At 42.5% G+C, this 19870-nt stretch overlaps 2 protein-coding genes across 2 annotated transcripts in view; one reads left to right on the top strand and one right to left on the bottom strand.

Annotated features, from left to right (window-relative positions):
* The window catches only part of LOC138970929 (myosin light chain kinase, smooth muscle-like), a 181263-nt gene that overhangs the window by 16868 nt on the left and 144525 nt on the right, over positions 1-19870 (top strand). The gene's annotated exons all lie outside the window — the stretch shown is intronic.
* Positions 3944-15369, bottom strand: LOC138970928 (sn-1 acyl-lipid omega-3 desaturase (ferredoxin)-like). Its single transcript, XM_070343509.1, has 3 exons — positions 15205-15369; positions 8811-10231; positions 3944-4717 (listed from the first exon to the last, which is right to left on the bottom strand). Exons 2-3 carry the CDS (start codon positions 9849-9851, stop codon positions 4529-4531), a joined length of 1230 nt encoding a protein of 409 aa, XP_070199610.1. The 5' UTR covers positions 9852-10231; positions 15205-15369; the 3' UTR covers positions 3944-4528.

The raw sequence follows: 19870 nt of genomic DNA, 5'->3' as shown, positions 1-19870 counted from the left end.
AAGATTCACAGTGAATCATGAATTAAATGGATACGCTTTTTCTTTCTGACTATTAACAGACTTGAGTTTACCCTCTTGTTTTCCCCAATCGTTTAGTCAACAAATAAGGATAAGGTATGTTATAGTCCTGTGAGGTTACCCTCATGAAAATTCAGGTTGCTTTCTCCCCGGAAAAGCGAGCTGTCATACAGTACGGCGGAACCCAATTTTAATTTCTTCTCTTTCGTTCTACATGCGTGTGTTTATGTTACGAAGACGGGCCTTGAGCCCTTCGCATTGAACTTGATAATTATCTGTATCGTGCGCATGCGCACACGGGGGCGTTTGGACACCGAGGAGAGTGCACAAAGTTGAGTCTGGACAAATAAATTCCTCGCCGAACGTGGGGTCGAACCTACATCGATAGCGTCAAACTTGATTTAAAGCTAGCGCCGCTACTGACTTGGAGGCTGTCTCCCCATACCTCACGGGAAACCACAACACATTCTCCATGGTAGATTTAAACAATTCGTTGATGATTAAGCCTATGCGGGAAAAATTGTTGAGTCAAATTAAACTGTGATCTCACCACCGCTCTAGCATGAGTTAAAACTGTAGTAGTTCATTTTTATGTAACGCTTCCAAGAACTACAATGTGTGTGTTTGTTCAAGTTATTTGTTGGTTTTTCTTTACATCTTCTTTGTTTATACGTAGACATTGGTTGGGTGTTTTTGGTTTTATTTTTTGCGTGTTGTGTGTGTGTGTGTGTGTGTGTGTGTGTGTGTGTGTGTGTGTGTGTGTGTGTGTGTGTGTGTGTGTGTGTGTGTGTGTGTGATTTGTTTTTGTTTGTTTAGGTTGTTTGTTTGTTGTTGTGGGTTTTGTGTGTGTGTGTTTGTTTGTGTGTGTGTGTGTTTTTTTGTTGTTGTTGTGGTTGAGTTTGTTTTGTGGGTTTTTTTGGTGGTGGGGTTTTGATTTTTTTTTTTTTTTTTTTTTTTTTGGGGGGGGTAAATGCACGAAACAGACGTCGTACATAACAAACATAATATCTGATGTTGTTAGTTCCTAGACATCTAAGCTTTTTATCTCTTTTCCTTTTTTTCTTTTTTTTCTTTCTTTTTTTTTTAAGTTGTACAAAGTTGACGACCGTTTCTGATAAAGCCAAAATAAGAAAGTGTCACATTTTCTATTCGTGCAGGTAACCGTCGAAACAACCAGGATAACCATGCGTGTTGACCTCGCAAACACAAATAGCGTAATTTTGACACACACACACACACACATCATATATATTAAAGTTAGTATTATTTTTATTTTTTTCACAGCCGGGGGGGGGGGGGGTTCCGGAACCCCTGTAACCCCCCCCCCCCCCCCCCCTAATCCGCCCCTGAACCCAAATTCAATATGTGCCCGTACAATACCGCTTCTTTTATGAAAACATTGCTTCGGCCATGTTGATTTTAATCAACCAATTTTCTTGTCAAACCTCTACTGGCTCAAGGGAGGTTGCCTGGAACTATTTTCTTCGGCAACTATTAGGGATTTACATTCTTCGGCAAATTTGAGGGATTTATATTCATTGGCAAACTTGCTGAAATCGCCATACAAGTTTCGGCAATCTTTCCCTCACTGTGAAAACGCTAGACAGTCGTACCGACATGATGGCACACTTTTCGGCAATTTGAAAAAAGTTTGTACATTTCACCCACTGCCCTAGCCAAACGACATCCCTATAAATTGCGAAATATCAGTTGTGGAAGCGAAAACTATCTGTTGTATCATGATAAGGGAAGCAACTATATGGCCCAGACAGCAGAAAGTTGCTTCCCTTCTCTACATATCTCAACCCCCAAGTCTTTGAATGTTGCGAGGATTTATTTGGTTCGGCAAATATTGTGGGATGTCTTTTTCGGCAGATTTGTGGGACTGATTTGTGGGTGTTTATGTTCTTCGGCAAATATATGGGATATAATGTTCTTCGCGCTCGGCGAAATGGCGAACTTTCGATTATTTCCGCAAAGTTAGAGCTGTCTTAGGCGCCACCTTTCCCCGCACGGTGAAAAAGTTCGACAGATGTGCATGTGCCGAATTAATGGCAACGTGTTGGGCAATTTAAAGTTTTGGTGCTTACCCCGACTGCTGACGCCGAACTACAACCATGTCCGTCCCCCGTCCCCCCCCCCCCCCCCCCCCCCCTTCATAAAACTAATATGAATAAAAGAAGAATATTCAAAACGCTCGCCACCGGGATCTCGTTGTTTGTGGCCTTCAAGTTGCAAAAGAAAACTATATTTGAGTTTTGATTCGTCGATTGTCCAAGAACGATTACCATCTACACTGTTTAGTTCAGCATGCCAACCGCCCCAGTGCCTCAGACATTTTACCGGTACATCTCAAGGGCTGAAAACAACCGTGCAAAGACAACTAATCACCGTCCTGTGTGATCCCTTGATTCCAGGTCATGTTACAATACTGTCCACACAAATCACAGCTGACTTTTATGAGATCTATGCGTTCTCTTTAAAATGCCTTGCTTTGTTCTGTGACGCCTACAAGGCTTATTTTCAAGCCACCTTTTTTCCGTGTGAACAATGATGTGCCCCTCTGTTTCGGCTTTTACGTGTATGGGATAACAGCATCAACTCTTTATTTGGACGCATAGCAAAAGTCGACAGCCCGACTGTTTCCTGTGCAGAGGTGAAGTTTCGTGTTGAACTTATTTTGCAAATTGAGATCGGGTCAAGTGACACAACTGATTGAACAAAGAAATCGCGATCTGCTAACAATAGCTCGGCTGTAGAGTTAGGTATTAGTCCAAGTGGAGGCATGCCGTTTTGACATGTTACAGCCTGGACAGATCTGTTACAACATGCACAATGGTCTATATATATGCTAAGGACGATATGTTTTGAGCTATTCTGCGGGAGGGGGAGGGGGCAATAGCCTCTGATTTATTCACATTCAGCGAGTTCCTGAGCTAACAAAATAAATTAGCCAATCAAGTCGCTGAAACTTTGTAGTTCGTCCCACATTCGTCTTTAGTATTGTTTTAAGATTATCGTGTCTTTCACAAATAAATCAGTGGAATCATCGTTTTGATAAGTTAACTTTAACACATAAGACAACTATAGTTGAACATGGTCCTGAAAACAAAGTCAACATTTTGAAAGATGTCACACGCAGATGAACACCAAACTCCAATTTATATTAATAAAGGGATATAATATGACAATGATCAAATCTTATGGTCGATCCTCGATTTTTTGTTGTTCTACATTCACTGCTTAGGAGTTTTCTGGGATTTAAACTCAGTTGTCCTTTTCTCTTCGATAGGTACGTGTCAATTTTCTTTTTTACTCACATCGGTGCGTGTAAGATGACATTGATGCAAGAACGTATACCGTTTAAAACAATCATAACCGGGATAGAAACAGTGATGCAAAACGGCGACGTACAGTTGCGAGATCAAGTTCAAGTGAAAGTAATCCGAGTGAATCTTTCTTCTCGATGAAAGGCACAGTCCTTCTTGTGAAAACTGTTCGACTCGCCATCTCAGATCTGGCCAGGCTTTTACGTGCGTGAAAACCATCCTTCCACTTGAACAAATACCAACATTCAACTGCCTGTCTGTTCTCTGAGAAGAGTTTTTTTTATGAATTAATTTCGTAAAAAGCCACTTGTGGCATCCGAGAAATTAATTTATTGAAAAGATCAAACTCTGCACATGAAGCAGCCAGGATGTTGATTTTGGGTAGGTGCCCAAGTGCAGATCGTATGTAAGAGGCTGACCAGAATCTGAGGCGGTGAGCCCAACAGTTTTGACGGGAAGGACTGTGCTTTTAACTTTACCTTCACGATGAGACAAGCGCATTGACAATCATCTTAGTGAGTATTCACGTGTAGTAGCTTCGAACGTGTGTACTCAAACATCACATTACAGCTGATCCAATGTTCTTAACAAAAAGAAACTTCTCTGTGTGCTTTATTGAAGAATGTCGTTCCTTTCAATCACATACATTCATCAACTTAGCTGGTGGTTCGCACATAACACACACCAGGGGCGGAGCAGTTAAGCCAGAGGGGAGGGGGGGGGGGGGTTACAACCTGGGGTCCAGGGGTAGACCCCTTGTGGGGTACATGGGCAAGGCCCCGAAGCTGAAGAGTTTTAGCTATTTTATGAACAATTTATGGCTTATCCTTGATTTTAAACATGATCAACTGGTGTCAGCAGCCACTCATTATTTCTTTTAAAGTTAATATTAATTTTTTAATTCTATTTGACAGCCGGGGGGGGGGGGGGGGCCGGAACCCCTGTAAACCTCCCTAATCCGCCCCTGAACACAACAACGTGAACACAGAGATTATTTCTTTAGAAAAAAAAAAGTCTTACAAAACGGACTAGACTTTCTTGAGACCATTCCGTTGAACGGTGCAGTGCTTCCGTTGGTACATATAACTCGAACACGTCGTGCAGCAGATACTTGATATGGAAGAAACTAGAGAAGACAAAAATGCGGAGAGGAAGAAAACCAAAGGGCCGATCAGACGAAACTAGGTGTAGACGTGCACTAGAGTGGAGTCAGGCACCACGCGTTGTTTGATCCACTTGAAAAAAATGCGATGGAAGGCTGGAAGGATGCTCTCGTCGCGCTTGCGCACTAGATGCGGGAACTTGCTCCGGAAGGCTCGCGTGGCTTCCTCCAGGTGGTAGTGTGGGATGGTGGTGAAGAGATGGTGAATCTGTCGGATGGGAAATAAAACACAGGCATTACATTTTCGGTTTTATTACTTTCCAATGGAAAGCTAGCAGCAACATGAGTCGCGCCACCCGGGTGTACGTGTGCGTGTTGAGTACTGAAGCTAGGTATATTCAGCCACTTCTGGCACAATGACCGAGGTCTTTTGTCTTCCAAAGCGGTGACACTGATGTGGGTCATAGATACCATGTTGAGTCATTACATTGACTTGACTCGTGTGTCTATTCCGAGCTGGATTCAACGAAAGAGCACAACAGTCTGAACATTTAACGTAACAGTTTAAAACTGTGTGAACTTATTATCCCATATATCTCAAACCAATGTTAAAAAAAAAAGAGTAAACATTTAGGACTTAAAAACATGTTAATGGGTGGTATTTTGGGGGGGTCACCCTGTACATAAGATAAAGCAGTCCAGTAAAACTGACTCGCTAATAGCAGTCCATTTGGTGAACACTACACAACAGGAGAAGACAAACAGACCGCGGAAGTGTTGGGGCCGTTGCCAAGTAGAGGCACACTTCAGGCAAACTGTACGGGAAAAAGGCAAACGAAGCAGAAAACAATTCATACCAACCTTCTCTGAACGTTACTGGGTTTAGTCGTGTGTATCTTACTCTCGTTGTGTCATAAGGAGTGACTGCCTGTATATGTATACTCGAACACACCAACATAACTATACAAATGTCTTTTATGCTATAAAGCGTATTATCCCATGACCTGCCTCTTTGTCTCTGTTAGCTGATTATTCTGAATTTATCCATCGCAACCATATGGATAACCCATCACAACCGAGTTTCGATCTCAACTGTCATTGGTCATTGTGTTTGATTTCAGAGTACAATTGAATAATTTATGGAGGTCATCTGCATTTTCAGAGTTTACAGATGGACTACTTTTTTCAACATACGACTGAGATATTTTATGGTGTCAAAGTCAATATCACGTATAGGTACAGGCCTACATGTGTCAATATTGAGAAAATAAAGAATACATCATACGATACGCACATTCTGCATGGATTTAAAGAGCGGAGTCGAGATATTTCGCTGGCTGAAGCGACTGCATGGTCAAAGGCATGTTCAACGAGTATCGCGAGTGGGATCAAGGGACGATACTCCCTAATTTTTACACAGACAGCCATCTACACAGAACCGTGAGAGAGAGAGAGAGAGAGAGAGAGAGAGAGAGAGAGAGAGAGAGAGAGAGAGAGAGAGAGAGAGAGAGAGAGAGAGAGAGAGAGAGGGTGCACCGAGAGAGAGAGAGAGAGAGAGAGAGAGAGAGAGAGAGAGAGAGAGAGAGAGAGAGAGAGAGAGAGAGAGAGAGAGAGAGAGAGAGAGCAATCAAAACACAACCCAGTCACCTAGCTGGTAGTTTGAAAACTCAATCTGAAACTGACATCGATTGTCGAAGGCATGCCTGCGGTGCATAACTCTGGAAAAGTTGTCGTAGCTGGGAACCCGTTGAGATCCATTCCAACGCCAAAACAATTATCAGAAGACTGAGTCACCATGAAGTCAAATCAAACGTTAGGTTTTCTCATTTGGTTATTTGCTTTGGCTTTAAGTGTATTGCTTCGATTAATAGCTGAATCTGCTTGCAACCGTGCTGTTCAAGACTGTTCGAACTGTCGTCTGCTAGACGGGCTTGTGTGAATCCGAGCACAGGCGAAGGTGTCGTCCACTGGACTACTACTATCACAGAAAGACTACAAGGTACGTCACTCACCTTCGAGTCTTCTGTGTTCTTGGAGTCGCTTCCTGGGGAAAAATATTGTTCAAGACGGCTTGCCTCTTCCTACAGTCTGTGTAAGGTCAAATAAATACAGTTGAAGGATTGTTTGAACTATATGCACCTTTAGTTTTCAGCTTCCGTTCGCTGCAGGTTGTTTTTAACCATCATTTGGACGAATCTTCGTTTGCGAGCCGCTAATATCCACACCTCGTCTAATTATGCATCAGAACCGAATATGCATACCAGCGCTCATTGGTTAATAAGAGGATATTCGATGATTATTTTCATTGGTCGACTGAAACGTTTTCCTCATTTTGAATGAAGTGGCAAACGGTTCTTCACTGATACCGAAAGTGAAAACTCCCGTGGGTAGCTTCCCTTTGCCGCACAATATTTACATATGTTTTAGACCAATGAGCGCTGGTATGCATATTCGGTGCGGATGCATAATTAGACGAGGTGTGGATATTAGCGGCTCGCAAACGAAGATTCGTCCAAATGATGGTTAAAAACAACCTGCAGCGAACGGAAGCTGAAAACTAAAGGTGCATATAGTTCAAACAATCATTCAACTGTATTTATTTGACCTTACACAGACTGTAGGAAGAGGCAAGCCGTCTTGAACAATATTTTTCCCCAGGAAGCGACTCCAAGAACACAGAAGACTCGAAGGTGAGTGACGTACCTTGTAGTCTTTCTGTGATAGTAGTAGTCCAGTAGACGACACCTTCGCCTGTGATCCGAGTCGAGTAAACTGCGGGGTTCAGCGACAAATGAGGGAATGGCATCAAAATGAAAAGAAGAAGACGAAAAGAAGTTGGAGATACAGTTAAGATATATGGGGGAAGAGAAGAGGATGTGAGGTGTTAGATGTAGCCAACCTTAGGTGTTCAAACTCAAGACCGGGACAAAGTAGAAAGCGATGTACCGCGACTGACTCTCAGTGCCGACATACAACTTCCAAGCTTTATTGCTTAACGTCTACAACAGGCGAAGTATTGAAGCTTTGGCTCACCTGAACCCGACGACTGAATATGTAAGTGATCCACGTGTGAAAACCGAAACAGAACAGCGCGATGACAGCCAACATTTCTATCCCCGACTGACAAACAGTAACACTGCATGCGAACTGACTTGGGTCAACGATCAAACCAGCACGGCCCGAACTGAATTTGTTGCGCTGCCATTATCGTGCGCAATTCTGGTAAAAATATAAACCCGGTATGCCGAATTGAGTATAACGAAAGCCGATGTCAAATATACACAGGGATATTTTAAAATGACTTTCAAAATGTAAAAGCAGATAGCAGACCTTTTTTTAAGCAATATGAATGACTGAATGTCCACATACAAGTCGAATGACGCCGTCCATTATGCTGACAAATGGGAACTAGCTTTGCGCATGAATTCATTGACATGAATTTCGACTGCGGAGGCTTTTGGCAAGTTGAAAACAGGCACGGGCAGGTTTTAGTGGAAAAAGTAAGTGTTTTTAATGAAAACGTCGGAGTAATGGGATAAATTAGCTTACACACCTCGTCCTGAATATCTTGCATATTTTCCCTCGGGTCGATTTTCAGGTAATACCTGAAAATCGACCCTCGGGAAAATATGCAAGATAATCAGAACTCGGAGTGTGTTACCTATATATCTACACTGTTGTTATTGATCTAACCTGATTCCTGCCTGGACGGTGTTGTAGCACCAGCCGTTGTGTCGTGAGGAGGGAATGCCTGTATATGAATAATCACTCACACCAGCAGCCCTGAGAGTGGCGAGTATTTTACTCGAGTAAAAACATTAAACTGGCGAGTAGAAATGTTCATCTACTCGCCAAATGAGAGTAAAGTTGCTGAAACATATGATTGGTTTGGCGAGTAAAATGTGCTCTCTGGCTAGTAAATTTCCTTTTTTTTTTTTACTTTTAGGGCTGACCAAAACAGTTAACAATAGCTTCAAAACGCATATCATTACGTATTCAAAAGCACACTCCTTCTCGTGGATTCAGTTCGTCTCACCGTCACACATCTGGCTAGGCTTGTACATGTGATAAGACTGTCACATACCACATAGCAAGACCCTGGCTGCTTTCTGTGGTGAGTTGGATTATCTTTTTCATGACCCAAGTTCTTTAACATAAATAATTTACGAAATGAATTCATCCAAAAAATCCATAGAGAGGGTAGGGACCATCAAGGCTGTTTATAAATGTGACCAAATAGAAGGATCTTCTTCCTGCCACATGTAGACAACCATGACAGATCTGAAATGGGGAAACCAACTGCCCTTTTTTTTTTTTTTTTTTTTTTAAAGGAGTGTGCCTTTCAAGTTGGTGTTTCTTACCTGATGCGTGCCTATATTGTGGACGATGTCGTGGCACCAGCCGTAGTGCCTGTCCACGGAGCTGAGCTGGCCGCGCACAAAGTCCCACAGCGAGTCGTCGTACCAGGGCACGTGCTCGTCCGTGTGGTGCAGGAAGGTGGTCAGCACCAGGTAGGAGGCGAAGATGAACTCGGGCACGGCGAAGTGCAGCAGCAGCTTGGTCATCCCGGCGGTCAGCGCGTAGTGCCACAGGCCCACCGTCCAGCAGATGACCAGCGTGATGGACAGCGTGCAGGCCAGCATGTGGCGCGCGAACATGGGCTCGCTGGGGTTGAAGTGGTTGACGGGGCGCGGCTGGTAGCCTGTGAAGAGGTAGCTGAACCAGGAGACACCAAAGCCAAAGACGGGGATGAACTTGTTCTGGCGGTCTTGCTTGGAGCGGACGGGGTAGAAGACCTCGTCCTTGTCCATGTTGCCGGTGAAGGCGTGGTGCTGGCGGTGCGACAGCTTCCAGCAGTAGTAGGGGCACAGCACGAAGCCGTGCAGCGCGTTGCCCACCGCGTCGTTTAACAGCGGGGAGCGCGAGAAGGACCCGTGCCCGGCGTCATGCCCCAGCACGAAGAGCGCCCAGAAGAGCGTGCCCTGCAGCAGCCAGTAGCCGGGCACCAGCACGGCCAGCACCCAAGTGGGCAGCACGCACGACGACCACAGCCAGTCCGCCAGCAGGAACAGCCCCACCACCTGGGCCACGTCCTTCACCACGTAATACACGGAGGTGCTGACCCGTGACTCGAACACGTGACTGGGCAGCGCGCGCTTGATCTCGCCGAGGGAGGGGAGGGTGTGGGGGAGGTTGTGTTCCGTGAGAGCCTCTTGCGCTGCTTCGCTCAGCGCGGCTTTCCTCGTGTCTCCTTCCGTCTCAACCCCCTCTTTGCTGCAAGCTTCTGCTGACCCCGCGTGGTTGGTGTGGCCGTTACTGGTCAACACTCCGTTTGTTGAACCGTTGGCTTGGCAGTCGGTGGTGGAACCATTAGGTGTGGTGCTGGGTCGATGAGTTGCCATGGTTAGTGAGCTCCAGACAGACTTCCAATCTATTTCCTTGTTGTCCTTCGTTGGCTACAGCAGACAAAATCAACCGCCTTGTAGTTCTTTTCAACGTGGAAGACGAATATACTCAGGGATTTTGTTCATTGTCTGGAAGACTAGAGCTGGATCGCTTACACCCCAGTGTTCGTAAAGCTGATCTTTTTGCTGCGTTCTGAGGTCAAAGGAGGGTGGACGTTTACACACTCCCGCCGCTTACAGTTACCACAATGGTCAGAACCCCTTGCAGTCTCTCTCGTACTCCAAGCGTAGTGGGGCGGTAAGAACAAGGCCCTACTTTCTGTCTCAAGGTTCCTATTGCTTCAGCATTTGGTTGTCGTGATGGTCAGCAGCTGATCCTGGTTGAAAATAAAAAGAATCAGACATTTATTCACAGCCAATCAAAATAGCAAATAAAAATTCCCAAACGAACACAGAAAACATGATATCTTCGGCGACGAAACTTACAGCCCTTTTCAATGTATATATCATAACGTCAGACGAGCAACGAGTGCACGCGCAAGGAAACATAGACATCCAGATTTGCCTTCGTCAAAAGTTCGTGAGTTCCGATCTTCGCGAGTTTGTTGAAGTGGTGACGTCACATCCCGTCACGGTCATCACTTTCCAATTTTGGTCCAGGCAGGTTTCACGGTAATCAGACTCTTTGATGTGTGTAAACTTTGCCTTCAAATTACTTGCTTACTGTGTTGATTTTCATCATTTTTTCTGCTTGGCATGAGTAAGTATGGTATTTGCAATACAAAAAAATAAATAAAAGCTAAAATGTTTGTGTTTGAGCAATTATTTGAGCGAGTTTTTCGAAGCGAACGTGTGAATCCTGACAGACACCATTTCCTTCTGTCACATGACCCCATCTCAAAGTGTGATTCAAGCAGACACGAAATATCACACAAAACTTATGATAATGGGGTTATTAATTCAATTAATACACAAGGTTAGTCTCTGACTAGATAAAATAGGGAAAAAATATCAAATGGGAGCATAAAACCGTTTCTGGAAAAATTTTCAATCGCCACCGAAAGTGTCTGTCAGTAAAAAAAAACACGTGCTTTGTTTGCAAAGCAAAGCCTAATTTTACACATCGCGTGCTTTTGTCTGTTATTCTTGCTTGTGAACATCATTTTATTGATGTTCTTCACTGGAAAGCAGGTGTATCATCAACAGTATCACAAAATCGCAAAGAATGAACATTTTTGTTGTGATCCGACCGGTGTCTGTAGACTGAATCACACGTTCGGCAAACTTCGTTTTTAACGGAAATAACCGAGCCTTTCATCGGAAACGACGTTTCAACCGCTTCATATCGTCTGCAGGAAGAAAAAGAGGAATGCGATACCCAGTAAGTAAAACATTTAATCGTTTTTAGTGCCTTTTGATCAAGTTTTGTTGCGTCTGTCAGCAACGTTCGTCAACCCAACGTTCGACACAGCGACGCACGCATACGGATTTGCAGCATTTGCATTCGGAAAGTGAGGGATTTGTGAGTTCGTTTGCATAATTTCAATCGCTAGTAGGTTTTCCCTTCGTCTCCCATTGTTGTGTTTGCATGTTATTGGCATTTCATTGTGTAAATTGAAAGTTTGTGAGTAACAGTAGTACAATCTGTCGAACGTTGGCGACGCTGACAGAAGGGCTTGGCGATCGTACTTTCGATTCGTAGGAACACAATATGGAGACAGCAATGTGCGCTCGTTACCACAACGGTCATGAACCGGTGTAACACGAAATTTTTACTCCACGAAAAATTGACTCCGGAGTAAACTTCCAGTAAAAATCTTGTACGAAAAAAGAACTCCACAAGGAACTAAATTTTTACTCCCCAAATATTTACTCCCAGTAAACATCTCGTACGAGAAACTTAGGGCCTACTCCTTCGTTTATAATTCGCGCAATATCCCATTTACGTGCAATCCCGTTTTGCCGCCGTCCCATTTTGGCGACATTTCACAAGCCAAGCGTCATCTTACTACCGCTATCCCATTTTTTTATTTTTATTTTTTTATTTTTACATTTCGTCAAGTAAAGGGGGAATCGAGACGAGGGTCGTGGTGTATGTGTGTGTCTGTCTGTGCGTGTGTATGTGTGTGTGTAGAGCGATTCAGACCAAACTACTAGACCGATCTTTATGACATTTGACATGAGAGTTCCTGGGAATGATATCCCCGGATATTTTTTTTAATTTTTTTTCGATAAATACCTTTGATGACGTCATATCCGGCTTTTTGTAAAAGTTGAGGCGGCACTGTCACACCCTCATTTTTCAATCAAATTGATTAAAATTTTGGCCAAGCAATTTCTGACGAAGGCCGGACTTCGGTATTGCATTTCAATTTGGTGGCTTAAAAATTAATTATAACTTTGGTCATTGAAAACCTGAAAATTTAAAAAAAAAAAATTTGTTTTTAAAACGATACAAATTTACGTTCATCTTATTCTGCATCATTTTCTGATTTCAAAAACATGTAAATATGTTATATTCGGATTAAAAACAAGCTCTGAAAATTAAAAATATAAAAATTATTATTAAAACAAAATTTCCGAAATCGATTTAAAAACAATTTCATCTTATTCCTTGTGGGTTCCTGATTCCAAAAACATATAGATGTGATATGTTTGGATTAAAAACACGCTCAGAAAGTTAAAAAGAATAGAGATAAAGAAAAGCGTGCTATCGATCCTTCTCAGCGCAACTACTACCCCGCTCTTCTTGTCAATTTCACTGCCTTTGCATCGAGCGGTGAACTGACGATGCTACGAGTATACGCTGTTGCTGTAAAAATGCAGTGAGTTCAGTTTCATTCTGTTAGTTCGACAGCTTGACTAAATGTTGTACATGAACAAAGTATGCAAACCAGATGATCCAGCGACGTCCTTCCCAATTTATGTCCAATGGACGTCTACCCACAACACGCCACTGGATGCCGCGTGGTCAGCCAACCATGTGGTGCCAGTCGTGAAAACCAGGTTCTTTGTCCCACAGTGAGACATTCAAGTTGGGGACTTTGTGACCGCTGACTTTGTCAGCATGGATGGAAAGGTGGAGAGATACAGGGCGGTGATCATCCCCAAGTCAACCCATTTCCCCGATGGGCCAGATCGAGAGGAGATCTGTGTGAAGTGTTTGCGCGCAAAAGACAATGGGAGATACTATGTCTTTCCTAATGTTGATGACATTTCATGCTTGCCAATGGCTCAGATAAAAAAATCCCACCAACCAACTATGAACAACAGGGGGGATTACTTTTTTTGACATGTGACCAAGTCTCATTTGAGCGTTCACAGTGTTACCTGAGAATAGCACACCCCCTTGAATTGGGACCAAAGAAAAAGCGTTGTATATATGCATTTTTGAATGCTTTTCTAAAGTCATAAGTTCATTTGTGAAAAAAAAATTTTTTAGGGATTGTTTTGCTGAATACATGCAGTTAAGAAATTGACCCCGTTTTCAAATTTAGGGGGTAGGGTTGCCCCATAGCCCACGTATGTCTGTGTGACTGTGTCAAATATCAATCTACTCTGCGTACAAAATGTATAGATGTTTGTTTTTCGATTTTAGAATGATTTCTTAAGCTGGCTAGAACTTCTGAGGTCTACAGGAAACGATAAAGATAAAAAATGTACAAAATATAAGTAGCGTCCTTTATCTTACCATTGTTCTGATCAATGCTGTCCCTTTATTTGCAAGTTAACCATTTTTCTTAATGTGTTCAAGGAGTATGTTAAAAATTATTATCAATGGTTGCTTTAAACAGCACCTTTGGGCAGTTATTATGCACTAAAGTTGTAAAAGCATGTTTTGGGGGTTTTAGGATATAGCGTCTTGGAACGCCAATCATCTTGGAAATACGAATGTTCATATAATTTTTTTTTACTGTTTTGGATAGATAAAAAGTTGAACTCTTGGTGCAAACTGTTTTTTGGTCCCTGTTTGACTATTTATTATTTTGGAATATTGTGTGTGAGGGGGAAACTGCAATCCTCAATATCATGAAACGTGCCTCCAGATCTACGCGAAGTTCTTCGTGCGCGTTCGTCTGTTTTTCGAAACAGTGATGACGAGTACTGTAGTGTTATATATGACGAGTCTTTTTTATCGGAATATTCCAGACATCTGAATATGCTGGGTACACACGCAACACTGACATTTTTTTCTTCGATTTTTAGATTCATTCCTGTAAAATCTCCCAACTCTAAAACAAAATAGGCCTAGTGGAAACAAGTGTCTTGTGCAAGAGAGATCAAGGGAGATAATTGGCAGGATATGTCGCCCGTCGATTCAAGTTCTGAGTTTTGTGTGGGTATCCGTGTTCATGCACTAGGCCTCCAAAATGAACAGTTTACAAATGCACAGTCCACAGAAGCGTCGAAAAGATATTAAACTTTAACACTGCGCACATAAGACATATTTTTAACATTATGAAAAGGAGTAAAAGTACTCGCGAAGATTGCTGATTGAGGTTCGTCAAACACGCCTTTTTCACCACGCAGATTTCGGCAAACAGTGGTGGGCGCGAAAAACCATGCGCATGCGCATTGAGGCACAAAGTTAAAAATAGAGAGGAAATCCCCACCACCGACGAATGTTCGTCTGACCACAGGCGGAAGGTATCGTTCACTGGACCACTACTAGAAAGTAGTGGTCCAGTGAAGGTCCCGCCTGTGGTCTGACCACAGGCGGAAGGTATCGTTCACTAGACCACTACTTCCATAGAAGGCGGAAGGTATCGTTCACTAGACCACTACTTCCATAGAAGGCGGAAGGTATCGTTCACTAGACCACTACTTCCATAGAAGACTATGGAAGTAGTGGTCCAGTGAACGATACCTTCCGCCTGTGGTCTGACGAAGGTTGAATCTGGATGTCACTTCGTTGTGGCACCCATCGCGCAGTCAGTCAAAGGCTGCTTTTGCTCATGCGGTTAAACCCGTGGTTCGAACCTGGGCCTGAGGTTTTGTTTCTTTTTGAGTTGATTTGGTCCAGTTTTGTCCGGGTAGTCGCTGCTTATGCCAAAAGTTATGGTTCAGTAAGAAAGTAAAATCAAACTTGGTGAAGCCGTGGGTGATTTTTGTTTTGTTTTTGTATTTTTTGTATGAGTTACACACATGATAAACGTCGATTTTACAAACATTTCAATAAAACAACACAAACACTAACTATACGCAATAATTAGATTAAAATAATGATTCAATCAAGCGTTGATCTAGCTGTGCTATGGATGATACACCGACAGAAGCGACTATGATGGATTGGTATCTTCTTGCTCGACCGAAGACCATTCCTTCAGCTGCCTTCTACTCCTTATCTTACCGGAATACGGAGGTGGTTGTAGTCTACACGAGCGTCCATTCTCGCAGAATAATTAGATGGTGGAGTATTCGATGAACTTGCACTATTGAAGATAGCGAGCCGTGCAGTGGCAGTCAGCGGGTGCAGACTTGCGAACCAGTCTGCATCATGGCGGGAGTGTGTGATGATGACAGATATCTCTCAGTGACGTCAGTTTAGACTGATGCGTAATCGCGGCACTCAAGACCATTGGAAATCTAGGTTTTATGAGACTAATAAAATAATATGCATAACACACGACTTTACCAATTATGACGCAGGTAGGTCCACTAATTTTTTCAAAATTACTTCAAGTATGTTGCCCGCGTGTAGTCGGCGTGCTAACTAAGAAGGTTGAAAAATTTCAAGGATGTATGACAAATAGTTTGAGAGATATGGACGTTCAAAGTTGCCATTATTTGGCGTTTTTTGCTCTTTTGCGTTGTTGGTCATTTTTGCGTCGACGCAGCGCTGGCAATTTTTGTTGTAGAAATGCAAAGTTTTCTGGATAAACCGACATATACATTGTGTATATCTCGAAAATTTTTCTAAGCTGTATCTTTGTAATCTGGTGAAATAATGTGCCCCAAAAATGACAAAAATCGCACACATCACAATGGTAAAAAAATTGAAGTTTTTTTTGAAAATATTTAGTTTTAATGTTACAAAAGGTTGGCGGGGGTTATTTATAACACACACAAAAATGTATTAGATTTACAATGAAATAAAATCACAGAGAAGCGAAACAAATGATACACTAAGCCCAAAAAGTTAAGGATATTTTTTCAGTGGTATAGCCCAGATGTTAAACAGCAGTTTTTTGGTCAGAAATATACGTGTATTTGAAGATCAGTCTTTCTTCTGCTCAAAAATGTGTTTCTGGAATCTAAGCAATATTTGGGTATGACGTCAGAGGTTCGTGACCACACCTACCCTCAAAAATGGCGTTTTTTGACGGCATGATTCACTTTCAACCGTCAAAACGGTAACTTAAACTGAATGATATTTTACATTTTTTACACCAAAAAAGTTTATTTGGTGTCCTACCTAACAATTCATGCACATTTCGTTCAAATCCGCCGCGCAGTCAGGCTGATCCAGCGTGTAAAGAAGAGCGACCACAATCCTGAAAAACACCATAAAATCAAGTCGCGTAAGGCGAAATTACTACATTTAGTCAAGCTGTGGAACTCACAGAATGAAACTGAACGCACTGTATTAGTTCCCAATGACCGTAGTCCGCCGCTCGTGCAAAAAGCAGTGAAACTGACGAGACTGTTTAGCGCGGAAGTGGTTTCGCTGTGCTGCATAGCACGCTTTTCTGTACCTCTCTTCGTTTTAACTTTCTGGGCGTGTTTTTAATCCAAACATATCATATCTATATGTTTTTGGAATCAGGAACCGACAAGGAATAAGATGCTATTGTTTTTAAATCGATTTCGGAAATTTAATTTTGATTATAATTTTTATATTTTTAATTTTGAGAGCTTGTTTTTAATCCAAATATAACATATTTATATGTTTTTGGAATCAAAAAATGATGAAGAATAAGATGAACGTAAATTTTGATCGTTTTATAAAAAATAAAAATAAATTACAATTATCTGATTTTTAATTACCAAAGTCATTAATTAATTTTTAAGCCACCAAGCTGAAATGCAATACCGAAGTCCGGGCTTCGTCGAAGATTGCTTGGCCAAAATGTCAATCAATTTGATTGAAAAATGAGGGTGTGACAGTGCCGCCTCAACTTTTACCAAAAGCCGGATATGACGTCATCAAAGACATTTATCGAAAAAATGAAAAACATGTCCGGGGATATCATACCCAGAAACTCTCATGTCAGATTTCATAAAGATCGGTCCAGTAGTTTACTCTGAATCGCTCTACACACACACACGCACACACACAGACACATACACCACGACCCTCATCTCGATTCCCCCCTCTATGTTAAAACATTTAGTCAAAACTTGACTAAATGTAAAAGGTGTAGACCACGGAGAGGAACAAAGTATCCCTCAGATGTACCCAGCATACCTGTTCTGCATTTCGACCTCCTTTCGTCCATTATTCTCCGTCAACACACACACAAAAAGACTAATATATACCAGTGGCCAAGTTGACTCGTTTGGAAATGGCAATATACACACACACACACAAGAAGGTGTACACACACGAGCGGGCACAACTGTTGCTTTATCGATGGTTATCGATTTCCTTGTCTCAATATCAGCCTTAAAAGTAGGTGAGCTTGGTGTTATGAGTGTGTGAATGTGTGGGCGGGTGTGCGTTTGAATTAATATGCAAAACCATGCCTGCCACTCTTTATTTCCCCCTGTAACAGGTTTTTCTTCTTCATTTCATCATAACAGCGCACAGACTGCCTCAAAAATCATATCAAATGTTGTCTAAAATGGATAAGAGTGGTAAAAAGAACTGGGCCTCACGTGTCCGTTGTAAACTGCAACAATACGGTATTGGTTCTGTGTGGTTGAACCAGGGCGTTGTTAATGAAAAAGATTGTTTGCGTGTTTTTAGGAAAAGGTTGTTCGATTGCAGATGGCAAGAGTGGGATTATCATGTACAAAATAGTGAAAGATTTGTTGTTTATCGGACATTTTGTACTGTACATGACATTAAACCTTACCTTTTGTTGAATATAGATAGGCATTTAAAATGTATTATAACTAGGTTTCGACTGTGTGTTTCAGAAATTGCTGTACTGTATTACCGATATAAAAGACATAATGCCGATGATTTGGTGTGTCCGCTTTGTAAAGAAACGCAGGAAGATGAAATCCATTTTGTTTTGTGTTGCCCATATTTGAACAATTTAAGAGCACAATTTATTCCATTTTAATATTATAAAAACCCAAGCCTTTTTAGACTAAGTTTGCTCTTAGCCTCATCACAAGAAGCTATTGTCAGAAATGTGTCCTTGTATTTGTACAAAGCATTTAAATTAAAATAAGTTATTAGTGTACGATTTTCATTTTCTTTCTTTTGCACCTGTTCAGTGCAATTATATGCAATTTTAACTTTTTGTTCACACCCGTTCATAAGGGGCAATGGCCTAATTAATAAACCATCTGCGTCTGTGGCTCTCGGTATGGACATTCTCCTAACCATTTCTTGTTCTCAATTGTTGGACGGGCCAGTCTCTTTCTCTCTCTCTCTCTCTCTCTCTCTCTCTCTCTCTCTCTCTCTCTCTCTCTCTCTCTCTCTCTCTCTCTCTCTCTCTCTCTCTCTCTCTCTTTGTTTTACTCTGTGTACCTCTCTGTTTGTCTCACTCTCTGTCTCTCTGTGTGTGTGTCCCTCTCTCTCGCTCTCTCGCTCTCTCTTTCTCTCTCTCTCTCTCACCCCCCCCCTTTTCCCTTGTTCGCCGTCACTATGTCATTATACGCATGCACGAATGAGAGGCGAGATCCCATTCCCCACGTAAAGTGATGGAAGGATTGGGCATGCGGATTACATCACAATCAATACAATGCCTCTGCCCACTGATTGTTCAAGTAAAGGGTCAGGCAGACCATGCATCCTTGCTGCATGCAAATCGCTGTACATGACTGTTGCTGTGTGCGAACATATCTCATGTCTGCTGCTGTTTGCAGCACCACATAGAAGCCAAATCAACGTAGCCTATTAAATTCTGCTGTAAAATGACAGGACGGAATCCTGTTCCGAACACTCTCTTGGCGAAAGCGTACGTTATATCTGTTAAAACTTCCAGAAAATGGCAGCTGTCTTGTTTAGTTTATTACAGGTAGCCAAATATAAAGAATATCTTGAAAAGGATATTATCTAAGAAAAAAAAGCCATCAGAAGCATTCACAGTTATATATCAGAAGATTTGCAAAGGCAGGAGATTTGAAAGGTAATGTAAATGTAGTGGTGGTTGATACAGACAGGTTCAATTGTATGCACAGTTTGAAGACAGTGCCAAGGATAAAGTAGAGGCAAAAATTATATCAAAAAGAATGGCGTCTGGGCTCTCCATACATCGCATACAGACGTCTTTGTTGGCAGAAACTGAAACGAACGGATACAAAAGCTGCACACAGATGTCCAGGATGGCTCCAAGGCACATCACACACAACCAGCCATTGCGACAGAATAGACTACAAAATATTCTCTTTTTGCAGACGCTGCTCAGGGCACTCACTAATGGGACATCGCATACAGACGCATGTCTCCGGGCATACGACAGAACGGAAGGGCAACGAAGGGACACAGTGCTGTTGTACAGAACGGCTTCACGTTCAATACACGCATACATATATATATGTATCTCCCGGGGGATGCTGCCGAAGATAAGCGGCGAGCGAACAGACTTTCATCAAGCTATCGATCTCGGTTCCCCAGCCCTGACGGCACTCTCTGTTTTCCCCTCGGGAATTCCTTACAACGTGAAGAGGGGGGGGGGTAGTTGGAGGGGGGAGGGGGTAGGGGGTCAAGCCAAGGTTTTGCCGCCCTGTCGGTCACTTGACCAGTTCTCAACAGAAGTTATCGGTCATTTGTGAACGTAGGCGGAGGAAAGTGCTGGGGGGGGGGGGGGGGGCATGGGTAGTTTAAAGTTTTGCAGCGTTTTGCGACCATGTCGGACACTTGGTCGGCTCTCAAAGGAAGCTACTGGTCAAGAAGACAC

Source organism: Littorina saxatilis, linkage group LG7 (assembly GCF_037325665.1).
Source record: "Littorina saxatilis isolate snail1 linkage group LG7, US_GU_Lsax_2.0, whole genome shotgun sequence".
In the NCBI taxonomy this organism is placed as follows: Eukaryota; Metazoa; Mollusca; class Gastropoda; order Littorinimorpha; family Littorinidae; genus Littorina; species Littorina saxatilis.
The sequence above is the reverse complement of the archived record's forward strand: the minus strand, read 5'-3'. Positions and strand labels throughout refer to the sequence as shown.